The sequence below is a fragment of the Trichoderma aggressivum genome (assembly GCF_033847375.1).
Source record: "Trichoderma aggressivum f. europaeum strain CBS 100526 chromosome Unknown scaffold_011, whole genome shotgun sequence".
In the NCBI taxonomy this organism is placed as follows: Eukaryota; Fungi; Ascomycota; class Sordariomycetes; order Hypocreales; family Hypocreaceae; genus Trichoderma; species Trichoderma aggressivum.
The window spans coordinates 705,404-724,753 of record NW_026946377.1 but is presented as its reverse complement, the minus strand read 5'-3'; the positions used below and the strand labels follow the sequence as shown (position 1 = coordinate 724,753).

The 19,350-nt window shown below is 52.9% G+C and overlaps 5 protein-coding genes across 5 annotated transcripts; 2 read left to right on the top strand and 3 right to left on the bottom strand.

Annotated features, from left to right (window-relative positions):
- Nucleotides 1–6,678: 6,678 nt before the first annotated feature.
- On the top strand, nt 6,679–8,716 carry Triagg1_3840 (uncharacterized protein; the record flags this gene model as incomplete). Its single annotated transcript, XM_062898177.1, has 4 exons — nt 6,679–6,713; nt 6,772–6,913; nt 6,977–7,361; nt 7,431–8,716. 4 exons carry the CDS (start codon nt 6,679–6,681, stop codon nt 8,714–8,716), a joined length of 1,848 nt encoding a protein of 615 aa, XP_062757343.1.
- Nucleotides 8,717–9,055: 339 nt separating this feature from the next.
- Triagg1_3839 (uncharacterized protein) lies at nt 9,056–9,640 on the bottom strand (the record flags this gene model as incomplete). The annotated part of the gene is made up of 2 exons (XM_062898176.1): nt 9,056–9,406; nt 9,539–9,640. 2 exons carry the CDS (start codon nt 9,638–9,640, stop codon nt 9,056–9,058), a joined length of 453 nt encoding a protein of 150 aa, XP_062757342.1.
- Nucleotides 9,641–10,197: 557 nt separating this feature from the next.
- Triagg1_3838 (uncharacterized protein) lies at nt 10,198–13,014 on the bottom strand (the record flags this gene model as incomplete). Its single annotated transcript, XM_062898174.1, has 1 exon — nt 10,198–13,014. The coding sequence occupies one exon, from the start codon at nt 13,012–13,014 to the stop codon at nt 10,198–10,200; it is 2,817 nt and encodes a 938-aa protein (XP_062757341.1).
- A 2,244-nt stretch (nt 13,015–15,258) lies between these two features.
- Nucleotides 15,259–16,510, top strand: Triagg1_3837 (uncharacterized protein; the record flags this gene model as incomplete). The annotated part of the gene is made up of 2 exons (XM_062898173.1): nt 15,259–15,793; nt 15,891–16,510. 2 exons carry the CDS (start codon nt 15,259–15,261, stop codon nt 16,508–16,510), a joined length of 1,155 nt encoding a protein of 384 aa, XP_062757340.1.
- A 550-nt stretch (nt 16,511–17,060) lies between these two features.
- Triagg1_3836 (uncharacterized protein) lies at nt 17,061–19,033 on the bottom strand (the record flags this gene model as incomplete). Its single annotated transcript, XM_062898172.1, has 3 exons — nt 17,061–18,498; nt 18,596–18,722; nt 18,895–19,033. 3 exons carry the CDS (start codon nt 19,031–19,033, stop codon nt 17,061–17,063), a joined length of 1,704 nt encoding a protein of 567 aa, XP_062757339.1.
- Between the last annotated feature and the right edge of the window lie 317 nt (nt 19,034–19,350).

The following is a 19,350-nucleotide window of genomic DNA, read 5'->3' as shown; positions in this document are numbered from 1 at the left end:
TCCCGATTGGGTAGTGGGGATTTGCATCTTGGAGGTCGGGAGTGAGATTGGAGAGCAGGGATTGAGCCCTGTGATGCAATTGCCAGCTGTCAGTGGGCACTCTTGTCTTGGAACTCGGGCTTAAGTTTGGGGGAGGACGAGCGTACGAGCAGAAACTCGGGATGTGTCTGTCCGGAGGCACAGAGGACAAGGGTTCTTCCAAGACAGGGTCTCGGAGAAACGACGATCCAGGCTGTGAAGAGGGAAGGGCATGAGGGGGGAGGGATACACGAAATTTGGATTAGGAACAAGAGGGAAAGGAAAGGAAAATTAAAAAAAAAAAAAAAAAAAAAAAAAAAAAAAAAAAAAAGGGCAAAACAAAAAAGAGAGGGCAGAGCTCGTAAAGGGGGGGTGAGTTGAGGGCCAGGGCAAGGGTAGAGGATATCAAAGATGATGCGACCAACACGATGCAAAACAAGAACACTGCAGATTGATAGAGGAAGCGAGGCAACTCTGTCCTAACAAGACGAAAATCATTTCAATTTTTTCCCCTTCTTCTTCTGTAGTTTGTACGAGTACTACGGAGTAGTGGAGGGGGGGAAGCAAAGAGAGCAGAGAGCTTGCTAGGATGGGATAGGACAGACTGTGAAGCACCGATTCCCAGGCTATGCGACGGGACCCGAGTCGATGCCGCTAGTGCATCTCGGTGAAAGTGATTGTTTGTGATATCTGAGAAAAGAGGATGGTGTTGGGCGCGACTCTATTCGGCCGTCTATGCAGAGGGGGGTGGTAACACTGACAATGAATCACACTAGCATAGACAGCGAGGGAGGGAGGAAATCTGCCGATGCCCTATGAACAGCGAAAATAGACATAAAAATAAAAAATACTACATCCGCGCAGCCCTCGGCGGCAGGCCGCGCAAAAGGGCGGGCGAATGGCGGCTCAAGCATTGTGGCCGACTTACTTGATTGAGACCGCTCGGTGCCACAGAGATTGGCTTTGAAGTTTTGAGGCAGCGTAGCTCCCGATGACGAAAGTACTGTACATACTACCTGGGTATATTATTACGAGCTGTACATGTTGGGTGCTCCCTAACCATCCATTCGCATTCAACAGTGCTGTGCTCCAGTCAGTACTGCTATTGAAATCTTACGTACAAACATCAATTGTCAATCATCGACAAGTCATGGAGTTGTGCCGATGGATCCTGGGTACAGGTACCAGGTAGGTCCGGAGTAGAGGTACGAGCAGTACCTGTACATCAAATGGACGTCGATGCGACAACTTGAGCTGGCGAGTATCAGGTAACCTGTGCTGTACCTGAGGTATACTGTCGGTGTACGTGTACCTAACCTTGCGCGCCTGCCGTCTCGGTGGTTAGGTTAGGGCTCCAGAGGCGAGTTGGCACAGTGGACAGCACCTGCCCTCGCTGAGAGCTCCTGAGACCAGACCAAGGGAAGGAAGGAACCTTGGAAGGAGGTTTGCCCACACACAGGATTTGGATTTGTTTTTGGATTTGGATTTGGATTTGGATTTGGATTTGATTTGATTTGATTTGATTTGATTTGATTTTGATTTTGATTTGAATCTCTGCATTTCCCTCTATGAAAAACAATCCTGCAACACACGCGTTGGACATTTCAAATTCATCTCTGACCATGCTATAACATTGACTGTACGCTGCTGTACCCTTGCAACCCGCATCGACAAGCCCAACACCCTTGGACGATACGAGTTACTCGGCGGTTCTCTCTCTCTCCTCCTCGCAACGACATCGGCTCTGCTGCAGCTCGACGGGGATTTTTTTCAGCCAGCCAGCCACCCTGGACTTTTCCTTAGTCTCCTCTGGTCCCTCTCGGCTGCTCTGGGCCGCTCCGGCTGGCTGGATAAATGGGATGGATGGATGGATGCCTGGCTGGCTGGCTGGCTCTGCTCCCCATTCTTCGATTCACTGCCCCGGCTATCGTGTTACAAGCACAAGCACAAAAGTGTGGATGACAGGTGCAGATTACATGATGGATGGCCAATATTCTCCCTGGAGTGACAAAACATCAGTCTCGGCGGCTCCCTAACCCAGGCCGTGCCGGGGGGGGGGGGGGGGGGGGGGGGTTATGCCGTGCCCCGGTCACCATTGGCGCTCTTTTTCCTTTTTCTATTCCTCTCGCTCTGGTTTGTTTCGAGCCATGTAAGAGGATTACTTCGGACTTCGTTTAGACACGCAGTATGGAGCCCAAAGCTCGACTCGGTCGGCTACGTTGCACACAACCAAGACACATTTGCGAGCTGATCTCATCTCCAGCACCGCCAACACCACCCTTCAGTGCTTCCGAGCCCGCGCCTTAGCGTCCAGTGCCGTGGTGCTTGCCCGCCAGATGGCCCATCGCCATAGTTCGCCGCTACCCTCCATCTTGGCCGAGGCGGATCGTCGAGCAGTCTGTATGCAAGTCAGGCCCTCTAATTGGCGTCGCTCTCCTGCCCTGCATACCACTGGTCACATTTCCCATCCGCCTCGCACACACCAAAGAGGACCAGCTTTCTCTCTCCGTTGACTTACATCAAAAAAAAAAATTCTCAAGTGCGAGAACACGAAAATCTGGGGCACAGGAACCACCTGTTTGATTCAAGCTTTGCCCACCCATGACTGATGGCACTCGTCTGCTGGCATGACACGACGACGCAGCTTGTGATTTTGGGTCCCCCGGATGCAGAGCAGCCCAAGTCCAAGAATAAGCACCCACCGATTGCCACTCTTTCAGTCTTGGGTACCATCATCTGGGCAGGATGGCCGCCGCAGCCGCTGAAAGGGGACGAGCTAGTAGGTCCACGACCGCTGGCCCATCACGCGCACAGATTATGGTTACAGACGTCCAATTGTCCATGACATGCCACTCACTGAGGCTGGTACTCGGGGGAAATCAAGCACGGCAGGCATGACGACCCCCCAGCTCCTGTCACTAGCGGTATTTGCATTACCGAGCATACTATATGCAGACGCACATGCGAGTACGCTCACTCTAGACTCTGTACGCTCTCACCTTGTCAATATCATCGACACAGCTACGAGTACGGAGCACCAGTGCCAACATTGCCACCGCTCGACCCAGACCGGCTGCTCTGTCTTCCGTGTGAAGACCCGGTGGTACTACCCTCTCTATGCTCCGTATTACAGGACGTATGGATTATACTACTCCCCGTCATTCTCGTCGAGAGCCCAGACCCATCATGAATGGGTATATGATCGGCGAAGCAGGGGAGCGGGATAGGAAAAAGAAAAGTTTTTCAAGGGGGGGGGGGGGGAATCAAACATTGCTGTACAAGCCTATGCTCATATGTGGACTCCTCACCCTCCCAATTGGATCATCCAACACTCCGGTTCGTGTGTGTTGACACGGCAGCAGGGTGCCCGAGGGATGCAGCTCAAACTTCACTCCACCGCCACAATCGAAAAAGCAACAGCTCATCGTTACACCACAGACTAGTATTACGGGATCTAAATTACCATCCGCGCCAAATGCCCCCCAAAGTACAGTTACTTGTGTAGGCCAAGATCGTCCGGCAGTCCGTGATCACCGGCTGCTGCTGCGCACGTCCCCTACAGATGAGCGGACGGGTGAGGCCCCTCAGATCTGCCCTACGGAAACGATCCAGCCAACCGGCCGTGCTGTCCAGTTTCGTGTTGGCAATATCTACCAACGAATCTCCATATTGACCGCCAGAGATGAGCCTTGCAATGGTAGGGCTGCTCCTTGGTGACCTGGCTCTAAGCCATCTCTCATCCGCCGTGGAAAGTTTGCCCGCCTGCTTGCCTGTCTTTCTTTAGCTTCGCCTACTTGGAGCCTGGGCCAATATTAGTACTCGTAAGTCCTTGGCACATCTGGCCCTAGCAGCCCCCCGGCTTCGTTTAGCAGTGGCGCCAGGAAACAAGGCGGTATGCTCCGTACTCCGTACATGGTGAACTGGGCCTTTCCGACGGGCTTGATCGACGGACCAGTGGGGCAGCCTGTCTAAACACCCTTTATTACAAGTATTGCAATGCTTGGCCAAGCTTAGAGAAAGCAGATGGCGGTAACACTGCTGCTCATACAAGGTCAGCACCATGGAGAGAGAGAGAGACACACACACGCACAGGTTTTGTTATTAGGCCGATTAGACCGAACACCGGGAATCCCATCCGGTCTTACCTGGCTCTCATTACAAGCGCCGTCATCTAAGCGATAAGTCGTAAAAAATGGAGCTGAATCTGAATCATATTGCAGCAAGTACGGACCAGAGAGGTCACAAGGACCTCGATATTTGCAAAGCTCATGTATCAGATCTTTCAGGCCGCAAATCCACCTTTATGAATGCTACATTTTCTACTCCGGGAATTTGGGATTACACTGACGCCTGACCGTGCATCTAAGGGCCCGTGTCTCAGCCGCCGCACTGTCGTTTTTGAGCCGCTTGGGTGCAACTTCTTGACAACAAGTGACCGCCTACCTAGGAAGCAGTCACCTCTACACAAGAGTTGGTGCCTCTTGGCCGATGGCTTTGCCGATAAGGACAAGAGCCAAAAAAAAAAAGAAGAAAAAAGAAAAAAAAGCCACCGGGGCAAGGCACTCCGGTGTCATTTGAAACCCAGCAAGTTAGAGAATGGAGGCTTGTGAGGAGGCGTTCGGGGCGCCACTGTACCAAAGATCTAGACCAAGTCCCGCTCGAGTCACCAGCGCCTACCCGGCAGCCTCAATCAATGTGTCGTCGTCAAGGGAAAATCTACGTTGGAGACCCGAATACCAGGATGCAATAGCAGTACGGACGACTTGTACAATAGGACGAACCTAGGTACCAAGAAAGTGTATAACCTTAAACGTAGAATCGGTGTGGAATACCATAGGGCATCTGGAGATGGATCAAAATGGCGACTTGCTCCTAATCTACCCGATCGACAGCTGCATAATCTCTCGGTTGAGAGAGTTGGCAGCAGAGAGTGTTCAAGCTTGCCTCTCTCGTCGGTTGTAGCTCTATATCCTACTTAAACTACCATCTGTCATCTTCTGCCCTGGACATGGAGGACGCAGCATCACGGTTGTAGAATGGTGATTTCCTCTCCTGGCTACGGGAGCACCGATGCTACCGACAAACTTCCTTATCATCGAATGGAACATTTTCTCCACTGTGTGTGATGGTGCCTTGATACTTGAATAACTCCGTTGGCGAAGCCGCCACCCTCTTGCATCGAAGTACTTTGGAGGAGGACTTCAAAATAACAACGACAATAACACTGTAAGAGTACGTATAAGTGAGTTGAGAGATTCTAAATGACATGACCGAATACCGGGGCTTACTGACCAGGCTTATAGGGCAGATATCGGTACCCCCAGAGCCTGGCCCAATAATCCAAATCGTTGCGGAACTTGTTGTCCACACAACTGTCAGGCAAGAGTCTAATCAGATGAGGTAGATATGGGCCTCTCGATGGAAAATCCCCTCAGGTTCCGACGCTTTGAAACCCAAATTGATTCCATGTTCCCAAAACTGACCGCGGTTTGCTGACTACTTGCCTGCACTATGGAGTTGAGGGGGCATGTTGAACTCCTAACATCGACCAGCTACAAGCAATGTTCATAACTTTTTACCTGCAGAAATGTTGACCATAGTATCGGTTTATGGCAGATATACGTCGTGCACCTGGATTTGTCTGCTCACACTCAGCACACAGAAGAGCCGACTGCGCCTTTGGTAGAGGGTAGTTGCTTACGTCTACGAGAGGCATCATGCAAAGCGGCACTATGGGTAAGACTATGTCCAAAGATGGCTATGAAAAAGACGAGAGGCACGTTTAGAGCTGCACCTCATAGGTTCGTGATCTTCTCTCTCTCTCTCTCTCTCTCTCTCTCTCTCTCTCTCTCTCTCTCTCTCTCTCTCTCTCTCTCTCTCTCTCTCTCTCCCTTTGGACCAGTCATATCACACTGCTTTGCCTCCATGCTTCTGCATTTGTCACCCGAAATGACTGCGTAGAAAGCATGGAGGGAAGAATGCTATCGTGATGGCAAGTACTATCAGAAGAGTTACCACTAAAATCTCGAGGAGCCTTTGGTCTCCGAGAAGATGCCGCCATCCATGACTTGGAGACATCACTGATTACAATGCCTCCCCGATATAGGTTACTTTCTCGGCCTCCTGCGTAATGCGGATGCCCAGAGCAGGCCTACAAAGTCATTCAAGGGTCTATACATGATGAAAACGAGACTTGAATAATACGCGTTTGTGGGCTTGGAAATAATTTGCAAGCCCCGAGTCGTTGTTGATTGAGCCATTTCAATATCCATAAGAACACACCCAAAGTCCAGTTGGGCAAGCCTTGACAACCTTGCGAGATTCCAACAACCTCCAAGTGCCCAGTTTAGCACTCTGAATACAGCTTCTCCGTTAATTACAATGCGCTTCTGTTCCTTACTGTAGCATGGGTTAGTAGTATGTACTCATGTTCTCAAGAGGCTCTCGGCACGACCCGCACTTATATGCGCGGCTGAGCCCGCTCGGCGCTTATTCACAGCTCTCGGAGGTTACACTTGCACGTCTTTCTGTGTGCCCATAAGCAAACAAGCTACATAGGATCTGAGAGAGAAGAGCCTTGTTCCAGAGAGTGCCTATTACGAATTCAAAGAGGCTACCTCAAGAGGCTACCACAGCCACCCCTTTGTTCAAGTATGTTCAATGTTGTCTGCGGTCACTTCCTTTGACGGTCCAGTGTTAGTGGATACCACGTTCGGGCCATCCGCCCAAGTACCTACCCAGTACAGTATCTAGCATCCGCTACTGGCGCCGCCAGCAGCTTCTCCATACTCGGGGCAAGTACTCCTGTATACCGCGCGCGCAACAAGAGACACGGCCGGCGCCAACCAACAAGGTCACCAGCACCAGCACCAGCACCAGCACCAGCACCTTGAAGGTGAACCTTGAGCTGACGGAGGCCCCCGCAGGCCGAAAGCCACTGGAACTGTAACTTGCCCAGGTACGCACACACTTACGAGTTGCAAGGAAGGGAGCCCGTCATCCTCCTCATCTTCAACCCTCAACCCTCAACCCTCAACCATCACCATCACCGACGGCGATCGGTCTTTGGTCTCTCTTCCGCGGTCGCTGGACTGTCGCGTTGGCTGCTGAACAAGGGCCTCGGCACTGCTGCGATTCGGCATTCGCGCATGAACCCGACCATCTCGTCGCCACTACAGCACAAGCACAGGCTTACACCGGCTTGACACGACTGCATTTATTTACATACCCATCGCCCACCATGGCCGACCTGATCGACCCGACGGCAAAGGGCAACTATCCCATCATCCTCGGCGATGGCTTGCTGGGCAAAACATCCAACGAGATCTTCACTGGCATTCGCTGTACGTCACCCTTTGCTCGAGAGAATCCAGACAAGCGCCTGCTAACACGCCAGCTACTGCGCTGCGCAGATAACCACAAGCCGTCCTTCCCCGCGTCCGACGCACGATTAAAACCCTCTCTTCCCGGAAAGACGAGCTCCTACGACTTGAACTTTTCCAACTCGGACGGCACAGTCGGGTTTGCCGGAACGCGCTCGACCGACGACGACGACTATGTCTTGTGGTTTGACCCCGAGCGCAAGGCGTTTATCCTTGACAAGGTCGACTCGACGTTTAACATGAATCTCACGCGTATCCCGGGAAATAGCAACCCGGAGGAACTGCGGCGGCGATATCCTCACCTGGAGAACGGCCAAAAGGTGGGAGACAAGAAGAGCGCAGCAGGCAAGGACAGGCTCAAGTCGACGCCAAAGGCCGATGAGAAGAGCATCACCGTCCAGACCAAGGAGATGCAGAAAAAGTTTGACAAGAAGCACCTTGACAAGAAGTCTTCCGACAAGGTGTTTCTCGAGAAGAAACCCCTGGTGGAGAAGAAACCCATCGACAAGAAACCGCTGCTCGACAAGAAGGCCGCCGTCGACAAGAAACCCGCCGTCGACAAGAAGTCCGCCGTCGACAAGAAGCTGACGGATAGAAAACCGACGGATAGAAAGCCGACGGATACAGACAAGCGTACGCCGGAGAAGAACCAGACGGAGAAGAAATCATCAGTAGACAAAAGACCGACTGAGAAGAAATCGTCGTTGGAGAAGAAGATGTTTGAGAAGAAACAGTTGGGAAAGCCGCTTCCCAAGAAGATTGACCTTAAACTTCCCGTGCCGGAACCGCCCAAGCCATCAGAGCCCAAGCCTCGAAAGAAGAAGGACGAGGATGAGGACGAGGAAGACGAAGACGATGATGGTGATCTTCTCATCGAATACCCGGGCGCAGAGGCCCCGGCTAGACAGACTCATTTCTCGCCGGCCTTCCCTGCCCCTCGGCGCTTCGATGACTTCATGGACCAGCGTGAATCCGAAGTGGAGGAGGAAGAAGAGGAAGAAGAAGAAGCAGCAGCAGAAGAAGAAGAGGATGGTACGATGGATGATGTTGATTTTAAGCTTCCTAGCCCGGTGAAGCATGCTAGCCAGAGCCATTCAGAGCCCATGGAAATAGATGAAGAGGAGGAAGAGGGAGAAGAGGATGGGGATGCAGAAGCAGGAGGGGCCAACGATGCTGCCGATTTGGAATATGACTTGGAACAAGAACTGGAGAATGCGTTTGAAAAGTTGGATAACAACGATCAAGACAACGGCTACTATTACAGCAACAACAATGCCAACGACGATGACGAAAGCGAAATTAGTGAGGAAGATTAGACGCGGCTTTGGCGGGCCAGACCAAAAATGGCTTCTTGGGCTCAAGGGGGGAAAAAAAAAAGAAAAGGACAGGGAATGGACTTGTTTTGCCATGACTTTCAAGTGGGATTCAAGATATTTGATTCATTGGGTTGGGGCGGCGTTTATTCGAAACGGGACAGCTACATGACGCTGGATACCGCGAGCGAGAATGATTGGGTTCTTTTGACTTGTTTCTTTCATTCATTCATTTCTTCTTCCTCTATTTTCTTTCTCATGCCTTATTCTTATATACATCAAGTTTTCCGGGTCCAAAGAGGAATAGATAGTGTTACTTAACAACAAACCTTGAGACTTTACTCATTCATCGTCCTGTGCAAACCTCTGGCCCGCCAAATGGTCCGTCACGCCGGCCACCTCCCTCTCACAGAACAAATGCCGCTTGGCCGCCGTCAAGAGAGGCCCGTAGCGTGCCAGAGCCGGCCCGTCGAAGCAGCCCACGGTGAGGCAGGTGCAGTCGCGGTTGTCGCGCTGCCAGAAGAGAAAGCTGCCGCAGTTTGCGCAGAAGCCGCGCTCGCAGTGCGGCGTGGCCGAGTAGACCTTGAGCGTCGACTGGGCCGTGTATTGGACGGCGGACTTGGGCAGCCTGTGGGAGCGGAAGATGAGGGAGCCGGTGTTTTTGCGGCACTGCTCGCATTGGCATGTGGTGCACTGTGAGTGTGTGAGTTTCTATATATATATGATCGTACATGTCTTGTAGATATTTTGTAGATGTAGTGGGTTGAGATGTCTGTCTGCCGAGGTTTGGTGGATGGAGGAGAGATGGGTTTGAAAAAAACTCACGCTGTTGGCAAAGTCGTGGTCCGGGGGAAACGTCACGGTGTAGCGGACTGATGCGCAGACGCAGCCGCCTGTGATTGTCTCTGGTTTGTCGGTTGAGGACATTTTGATGGAGGGTGGTGTATTCTCTTGTTTTGCGTAGGTAGTTGTTGAGGCCAGCTGTTGTTGTTGCTATACTATCGCGGTCGTTGTACTACGTAAAGAAACGTTTGTTTAGAGATGATGAAAGGGGCGTCAAGTTGAGAAACATGTCCAAAGTATTTATACACAAGGGCGTCAGTGATGCTGGAGCCTTGTCAACGGCGCCTTTCATGGATCCCTAGCTTTCTGGGCTCTCAGCGTCATGTTGATGCTGGTGTGGCGGGCGCCGTCGTGGGCAGATCGTCAAACTAGCGCTTGATGCTGAAGTGGCTGCTTGCTGGATCGACGCCATCCAGAGCAACAGGTCTTGGCATGTGAATGATGTGAATTACCTAGGCAAGGAAGGGCATGGAGAGATGGTGGTAATGCAGCGCTTCTTGGGAATGATCAACTACATACAGCTTCTGGCTTTCCACTCTAGAAAACAAAAAGACATCATCATTTCGTAATGGCAGCACCATTTGCATTTCCATAGAGATGCATCGAAAACAACGTACACACACCATGTCCAACCACCACCGTTAAACAACCTCCCATCTCGCAATCCAGCCGACATTCTCGCCGGCGTTCCTCACAATGCACAGCCTTCCCTCCTTGGCGTTTGCCCTGACGTCTGGCAGCACCTTCTCCACGGCTATGCTCCCAATGGCGGTGCCTCGGCCGTTGGCCAGGCAAAACGACCCCGTGGTGACGAAGCCGATGAGGTCCTCCGCGTTGGGCACGAGCGGATGGTGTCCTCCGATATCGACCTCGTTCGGTGCCGGGGTGCCGTCCAGGCTCGGTGGAGCAGCGAGGAGCTCTTGTGCTAGAAGGCGTTTTCGCGTCTCCATGTCGTCTAATCGAGACGCCGTCCTTCTCTTGGGCTGAGATTGGGAAGACGATGCAGACTTTGGAGTTGAAGACGATGGCATGCGTGACAGCCACTGTGAACGAAGATCCGATGGGAGAGATGTCGCTTCTGGAGGTATGCTCGCGGGGACTTCTGCGTCGGACGAGGGTGGTATGGAGGTGGGAACAGACGGGAGGCGGTATATTCTCGCGCATGGGCTGACAACGCCTCGTGAGAGGAGTGCTATGCGGACACAAGATATTGCGTTTGGAGGGAGGGGCTGAGTAGTCGGGGATGGCGACACAAGACTGTTGAATGAGGCCTTGGGGATGCTACTCAACAGCTTGAGGTATGGCATGTCGTCGTTCTTCTTTTCGATGGGCGCTGAGCCTTGGCCATCAACCTCCATTGCTTCTCCCAAAGTGCCGTCCGGCGAGGCTCTCGGGCCCTTGTTCTGCTGCCGTGTCGGCTGCTGTACAAGACCAAACAAGTATTCAAAGTCGCAGGCGTGTCCATCCCCAATCTCGCCCTGTCGCCCTGCGCCCAGGTTGAGGGACGCCCACTCGACCCTCTTGCTTTTGGGGCGTCTCGCCCACTCCCTCTTTCGCCTCCGTCTCTGCTCAAGCTCCCATTCCGCCCCAGCATCGGTTCCGAGAAAGTCAGCTGGGAACCACGCAAGGTTGCGCTCAAAGGCAACTTGCATTGTCTCGCTCAGCCCTGCAAACCGCGGGTTGCCACCTGAGACCAGCGGGCAATGAACGATGCTGTACCACAGAGGGAGGATGCACTTCCAGGGCGCAAGGAGAGTCCACGTTCCTTGCGCCCGTGTACCTGCTGCAGAACGCGAGGCAATGAGAGTGATGGGAACGGGAGGGTCCAGGCTTGTTGGCTTCAACAGAGCCCCAGACGTGACTTTACTCCTCCTTCTGTTGATGGACTTTTGAGACGGCAAACGTGAGGCCTTGTGACGAGCATGTCGGTCGAATAGAAGCGAGGGCTGCAGGTTCTCTTCAGCGGGCCACTTGGCGATTGTGGTAAATAATTGTGTCTGTGCCTGTTCGTTCTCGGGAAACTCCATCCTCCGCGGCGGGTATCTCAACCGAGGATCTTGGGCTGTAAAGTTTAGAATTGAATTGTGCGGTAGGGCTGCCGGATTTGTTAATCCCTTTAATGACTCGAATAGCTCGGCATGCTTGTTCTTTGGGCTCGACCCAGACGGGTACGCCGCCAGGACAGATAGCAGTGTCTCGGTGGAAGCAGGTCCGGAGAGCTCAATGCTCCCGATTTCGAACCGCAGGTCCTCAATGTATAACCGGGGGTTTTCCATCTTTGTCAAGCGTAGCAGCTCATTGAACAGCTCTAGGAAAGCTGAAGGATGGACCCTGATGAATACCCGTCTCTGCGTCTTTTTCTCAGCCCCGTCTTGCTCCATCTCACCCTCTCCCTGATCTTGCTCGGCGTTCTGTGACTGTGACTGTGACTGTGACTGTGACTGCGACTGTGGCTCAGGGTCCCAAACGATGGTCGACTGGCACATGGGCCGCTGAACCCCGACTCTCTCTCTATTCAAGATGCCAGTCCACGCTCTGGTGCCCCGCCTCCATTTACTCCCTCTGTCGTCCCAGCAAGAGTCGTGCGTCACTCCGACCCTCTGAAGGACTCTCCTCATGCCGGCAACGTTTCCGTATAGACCAATCGTGCTCATATAAGTCATGTCCCAAACCATGGTGCCGCGCTCTCCCTGCGCCCTGTGTGTCGGCCGATAAATCTTCTCGTTTGGCGTCAGCGGAATGGCGAAGCGCCACAAGGGCTCCTTGGGTTCCGTCATGCGAGCCCTCTTTGCATGCCATTGATGCGTTGGCAGCCAGGTTTTGTTCATCTGGCGTTTTCTGAACTTTGCAGGCGGCTTCGGCGGTTCGTTGAGCGCGTTCCTCCGTATCTTGGGTCTGGGAGCCCTTCCCACAACACCAACGTCTTTGGCCGCCTCCTTTGGGTCGTGCTGGTTATTGTCGTCGGTCTTGCTTTGCTTCCTCTTCCTCTTCCGGGCCGCGAGTATCCGAAGTCTCTTGGCCATCTGAGCTCGTATTCTTGCCCTCGTCGTCCTTGGCTTCCTTCTTCGCGACTCAACCAGGGGAGTGTTGTCTTCGGCCATCTCCCTTCCGGCCCTTGCCCGCAGCCTTCGAGGCACCCGCTTGGGATTGTGACTCGCTGTCCGTCTTCTCATGCCGCGGGGCACCTGTTGGAAAGCCCTGCTGCTCCCCACTGCCTTGGACGTGGCCATGCTCTGTTCCAAAGCGCGAATCTCAAACTCGTGAACAGCCACAAAGGCCACCAGGTCCAGCTCGCCATCCTTGAGTGCAGCGTCGGCAGCCTGTGAGGGGATGGTGCGTGCGGCGTGAACCTTGGCGCGCTTCTGCATGAACGCATCGCTTCGGCCGTTGGCAGCGGGAGCGCCGCGCTTTTTGGAGGCCGGACCGGATTGTCCGCCTGTGGCATGATTCGAGGCCATCGAAACGGCGAGCTGGCGAGCTTGTGCGAAGCCCAATTGCGTCCTCAAACACGGTTTTTTTTTTTGTGTTGTCGCGGTGATGCTTTGGAAAGGCCTGGGAAACTTTCTTGGTCAAGTTGCGTTATCGATAAGCGCGGCAGTGAGCTACCTAGGTAGGTATGGATGCTTTTTGGTTGGGTGAGTGGAATGGCAAGCTACAGGGACCTATAGGTACTGGAAGAGGTGCTTGTTCAACCATTCTTTCTGTTGTATTAGTAGGTAACCTCAATCACAAATTGATGCGTAAAGTACAGGTATACATGAGTTTTAGACATATTGAGAGCTTTAATTTATTGTATTCTCATTTTCTTTTTCTTGAATAATTTACAAACCCCTTCAAAATCGTGCTCTTTCCTTAGTAGAGGTACCTACTAGGTAGTAGTAAAACGATAGAGACGATACGGCGTTTCTCCATGACATCACTCTTTGTTACCTAGTAGTACTTGGGACACCCTCAGTTTACCACCAATAAAGGTATTTTATATTCCAGACCCAGGGGAAAAACTTAATTGCGCCGGTTCCATCCGAGTTTCATCGTTTGACTACATGTATCTTTGTTGACTCTCGTTGCTATTGACACCGCCCAGCACCTATACATGTTCACTTCCACATACATTGAAGGTTTTGCTCCATTAAACTCTGAGCTGTCCTTTTACTGAGTTCACCGCCTTGAAACCATCGCTAAAGCCTTTGTAAAAATAATTTTGCCCACCTCCATTTCCCTGGCAACTAAAGTTTGGTTCTGAATGCTAAACCGCATCGCCCGCGCTTCTACCCTCCTCCAACTTTTTCAACAATTCATCCCAGAACATCTACCTATCTATCTGCTGGATATCCAACCGATTCACCAACCTCGGTTTTTCTTCTTCCTTTTTACAAATTTCATAATCTATACCACTCATATTAGCTTGTTATAGCCCGAGCTCCCATTTTGAATGCAATCTATTTGACCATCGCACCGCAGCATCGCTCACTCACTCACGCAACAACCACCATCTCTCTCCTCTGCATCCGGGACATCATCCCTGTCAACGACGCTACCAACCGCAAATACGAATCGGCAGAACCGGGTTCGGATTTATAGCGACCTCATCCCTGAAAGCTACGCGTATCCTGTTTCATTACGCTCCGTAGCCCGCCAGACAGGAGATCCGTGTGTCCACGACAGCTGCAGCTCATCTCTAATACCACCTCATCTACCAGGCAAAAAGGGGGCACACAACAGATGGTGAGCAGCATTCCGCATTCCAGAGTCTGCTAGCGCTCAGCTTGCCGTCCCGTCGTCCGTCTTCCAACCGTCCATCGTCCTTCGTTCGGCATTCTTCTTCTGGCCCCCGGCCAACTGCTTCCTCCACCCCCACGCCCCCCCAGCCGGTCAACCGCATATCGTGTCTCGAGGTTTGCTGACCCAGAATCTCCCTTCTCTGCGGTTAGTCGTTACCGGTTCGCGCCAATTAGCGTGTTCGCGCCGCGGAGCTTCAGTTCCAGTTCCATAATTCTTGCTTCCCTATCTGCAGCATCCTGCAGCATCAAAACCAACTCATACTAGTGAAACCGCCTAGGCCTTACCGGCACTGGCTGCTTGGTTATTATTAGCCGTGGCCTCGTCTGGCTACACATGTCTGCCTTGAGTAAGCCCGACTCTCCCGCTTGTCGTATTGGTGAACTATCACGGCCCGAATGGGCATGACTGCCTACCACGTCTCCGGCAGCCTTTTCAGTGGCCGTGGCCCCTGTCACATTCCTTCCTTCGTGCTCATACCTTTTCTTGTTGTTGCTGGATAAGCACTGTCTCGTTCTCTTCAAGTCGATCGTTTGCTCGAGTGAGCTTGTTGGACGCGATTCGTCCCTCTGTCCGGCTCATCCGGAAGACTCCGTCTCGCGGTAGATATTTCTGCCATAGCAATTGGCTAACATGCCTTTTTTCCCTACAGTTGGTAAGGGGCGCAAGGTGAGGCAATTCGATGCCCTTTTCTGTCCATCTCTTGGCATATCACTAACGGCGTTCTGCTTTGTGTCTAGCCCAAGTTTGAACTTCATCTCAAGGTAAAATTATTATCATTATACGACACTCAATTTCATCTCGAGTCCATCTGATCACTCTTTTGGCTAACACCGTTTTCTCGGAATGGCTAGATCTATGATTTGAACAATGTGCCTCTCGTTTCCGGAACATCTTTTATCAAATGGCATCTCACCCACTCTATGCATGCCGAGCATCGCGGCCGCACTCCCAAAGCCGCCATTGCCAATCATCGAGTGGAGTACAACTTCCAAAAGATGATAGCAGGCGTGCGCATGTCCGTCGACAAGAACAACAGCCTCAATGAGTGCCAACTGGAACTGGAGATTGTCCAAGAGTTTGCGCTTACGGAAAAGATCACCCTTGGTACTATCAAGATTAACCTCGCTGAGTTTGTTGAGGAGAGTGAAAACTTCCTGCGAGACCCTACATCACCAGTCTCATCCAGAAGACGGACCAACAGCGCCGGATTGAGCCCTACGAGTGCCAAGGAACTGAAATTGTCTGATGAGATCCAAAGAGAGGTTCAGGATGGCATCATGCGCAGATATCTCATGCAAGACAGCAAAGTCAACAGCACACTCAAAGTCAGCATCCTGCTCATCCAGGTCGATGGTGAACGCAATTTCATCGCGCCGCCGCTCAAGACGGCCCCGGTCTTTGGAGGCATTGTTGGGTTCATGGCGCCGGAGCAAGTTGAAGATGAAATCTTGGGACGTAAGTTGAACCCTTGTTAGACTCTGCTGTTTTGCACCCTTGTTTTGCGCGCGCTGATTTGTTAACGATTATCCTTTTGAAGCTGATAACAAGGCAGCTCTACCGAACTTGTCTAAGAATCGGGACGTTGCCGAGGTCCAAGACTTGTATCGTCGCGCCCTCGCGGCATCGTGGACTCGCCAGCCCTCTGAGCTCCCTACTGATGAATGTATCGAGGACATTTTCGCTGGCGGCAATGGCTGGAGGACCAAGCATAGAAGTGCCACCAGCCCTGATTCTGAAGACGACTACTACGATGAGGACGTCGACAACTCCGGCAACCTTCGACCCAATGAATATCGTCGCATGGCCATGAACCATCGCCGCAACCACTCGAATTCCTCATCCCACTTCCGCCCTGGCAGCTCCTATAATCACCAAAGCCCCCACTCTCACCATCGTCGTACCCTTTCCGGCTCGAGCGACAAGAGCGTCTCGACCGTCACGGTGGGAGGGAACCGCAATCCGCTCAAGAAGGGCGTGCGTATTCTCCGCGATGACAGCCGCGAGGACGACTTGATGAGCTCTAAGAGTGTCGTGAGTCTGATGAGCCTGGCACCCACGATGGGGAGCAGCGAGCGGGAAAGAGAACACATGAAGCGCACAAAGGAAATTGGAGAATCTGATGTGAGAGATGATTTAGTTGCTTGGAGTTTACCTGGGAGCGTAGCAGTATAGATGATTGCGTCTTTTCTTTCTCTCTTCCTCTTTTCCTTTTTCTTGCACAGCGAATCTTGGAAGAAGGATAAGGCTCCTCTCTTCACCTCCATCTCTGTATTTAGTTTCGGCCATCTCGTGGAGCCATCTCCGGCTCTGCAGGTTCGGTGTTACGGAGGTTGGCAATGGTTGGTTTATTCTAATATTCTCACCGTCTACATTCATCAAATTTATACATATATAATACTGCAGTAGTCTTGTATCACGCTTTGCACATCATCTTTCTCTGTAGTGGAATGCCAACATCGACTCCTTTTTTTTTATCCCCTCCGAACCCATATGATTTTTCGGCCGTATTCTTGCTCCCATCTCTCTAGAATCACTCGAGTAAAAGCAAGCTTCCCCCACCCTCATAAAATCTATATAAAAAAAGACATGCCCTCCCCCTCCAAGCATCCGGACGCATCTTCTACATTCATACCATGCTTGTGTGTGTGTTTTCACTTGCTAAGCTGACGTTTTTTTGCCCTCTTCTTGTTCCTTCCACCCCTTTCTTGTCCGTCCTTGACATTTAAGGAGCCTGCAGATTGCCCCTGACACCACCCTTGCCGCCTACTTCCCTAGCCGTGACTGTCACGCTGAGGTCTCCGGCGACGTTGATGGTGACCTCGACCTTGCCGCCCTTGGAGACGCCCTTGATGGCGGCCTCGGCAAGCGGTGTGCCAATCTTCCAGATCTTCTCGCGCTTCTCCTCCTCTTCCTCATCCTCAAAGTCGGAGTCGTCCTCGTCCTCGGGGACTTCCTCGACTCTGGCCTTGGGCTCAGGCTTGGTGACCTTGATGTGAGTGCCACCCTCGACAACCTTGACCAGGACGTCGCCGCCCTCGGCAGTGGCGGCGATGTGGACGGTGCGGCGGGCGGGGACCGCCGTCTCGGCCTGCATGATGGGGGTGAAGACGTCCTCGCCCTCGGCGTTGACGGTGACGACGCCGATGGCGTTGGAGATGTGCTTGACGGTGGTGACGGCGGGGTGAGTGGACTGCTCGATATCAGCAGCCTCGTACTCCTGGACCAGCGAGGCCTGGAGAGCGGCACCACGAGCCTGCAGCTCAGAGGGGTTGATGGCGGTGGCGCTGGTGGCGGGTGCGAGGATGACGGTGGACTCGGGGAAGATGGACTGGAAGTTGGTGGCGATTCGGGGAGTGTGAGAGGTGCCGCCGCACATGATGACCTCGTCGACGTCGAGGACGTCGAGCTCGGCCTTCTTGACAACGCTCTCAACGAGGCGGTTGAAGCCCTCAAAGACCTTGCGCCCAACCATCTCGTATCGGGTCCTGTTGAGGGTGGCGGAGAAGTCGAATCCGTCAGCCAAGCTCTCGACGCTGAACTGGGCATTGGTGCCCAGGCTGAGGGCCTTCTTGGTGGCCTCGGACTCGAGGCGCAGCTTGGCCAAGCTCCTGGCGTTTGATCGGGGGTCGACGGTATGCTTCTTGATGAACTCCTTGGCGAAGTACTCCATCAGGGCCTGGTCGAGGTGGACACCGGCGAATTCGTAGTCGTGGGCGGTGGCCAGGATGGTGTACATGCCACCTCGCGAGGCAACGACGGCGACGTCGGAGCGAGTGCCGCCCAGGTCGGCGACGACAACGATCTTGTCCTCGGTCTTGGCCTCGGGGCGGGCGTCGTAGGCCAGCACGGCGGCAATGGGGTCGGAGATGAGCTGGAGGACCTCGAGGTCGGCATCATTGGCGGCCTTGATCAGGGCCTCGCGCTGCTTCTCGGAGAAGTTGGTGGGGACGGTGATGACGGCCGAGGTGACCTTCTTGCCCAGGTACTCGGAGGCGGCGGTGACGAGGCGTCGCAGATATCGGGTGGCGGCCTCGGAGACTGAGACGTCTGTAGGTGCGTCGTCCTCGCCGGCCTTGTCCTTGACGGTGAAGGAGACGGCGCCGGAGGCATCCTGGGGGTGAGCAGCGGCGTGGCAGTGTGTGGGGTCAATTGACTTGAACCTGAGCAGAATGGTCAGCACCGCATCTCAAGTCTGTCTCGTCATTGTCTCATCACCCCCTCGTCGTTATCAGATTTTAGGGATAATGGCAGTCGTACTCTTGGCCTAGGAAGTCTCTGAAGTAGGCAATGGTGTTGGTCGGGTTCCTGACCAAGAATGCCTTGGCCTGAGCGCCGTAGTACTCATCACCATCGACGTAGGACAGAGCGGTGGGGATCTGTCGGTCTGTAATGCCACAACTGTCAGTCGAGAAGAGAAAAGAGAACAAAAACCTTTCAGGCTGGATGGAGCTTGTAGTTTCGGGAGAGGCTGCTGCTGCGCCATATAACCTAGCACCCCTCCCCCCCAAAAGGACAAGCAAGCTCTGTCTAAACTCGCGACAAACTCAAAAACATACCACCGTCCTCGTTGGCAATGACCTCGACCTTGTCGTCAACGGTAAAGGCAATGGAACTGTTGGAGTTGCCAAAGGTGATGCCAATGGCAACTCGGTTGCCGGGCTCGACCGCGGCCTTGACGCCGTTGCTCTCAGACATTTGCGGAGGTGTTTGTGAAAACCAAAAGAGATGAGATTAAAAAATAAAGAAGAAGAAAAGGAACCTTCTTCTGCCTCTGTCAATCCGCAAGCAAAAAAAAAAGATTGTGAGAGAGGGTGGATTGGATTGGATTGGATCGGGGGGAGTCGGTTTTCTGGTGGAGGGGCTACTTTTTTTTTTCTTCTTACAAAAAATTTCGAGCAGAGCCAAACGGGTTCCAATGCTAGTGGAGGCTACAGGCACCCCGCGGCGCGGCGATAGGACGGCAGCCAATCAGACGTGCCCCTCCATAGCAGTCCGTCTTATCGCTTATCCGC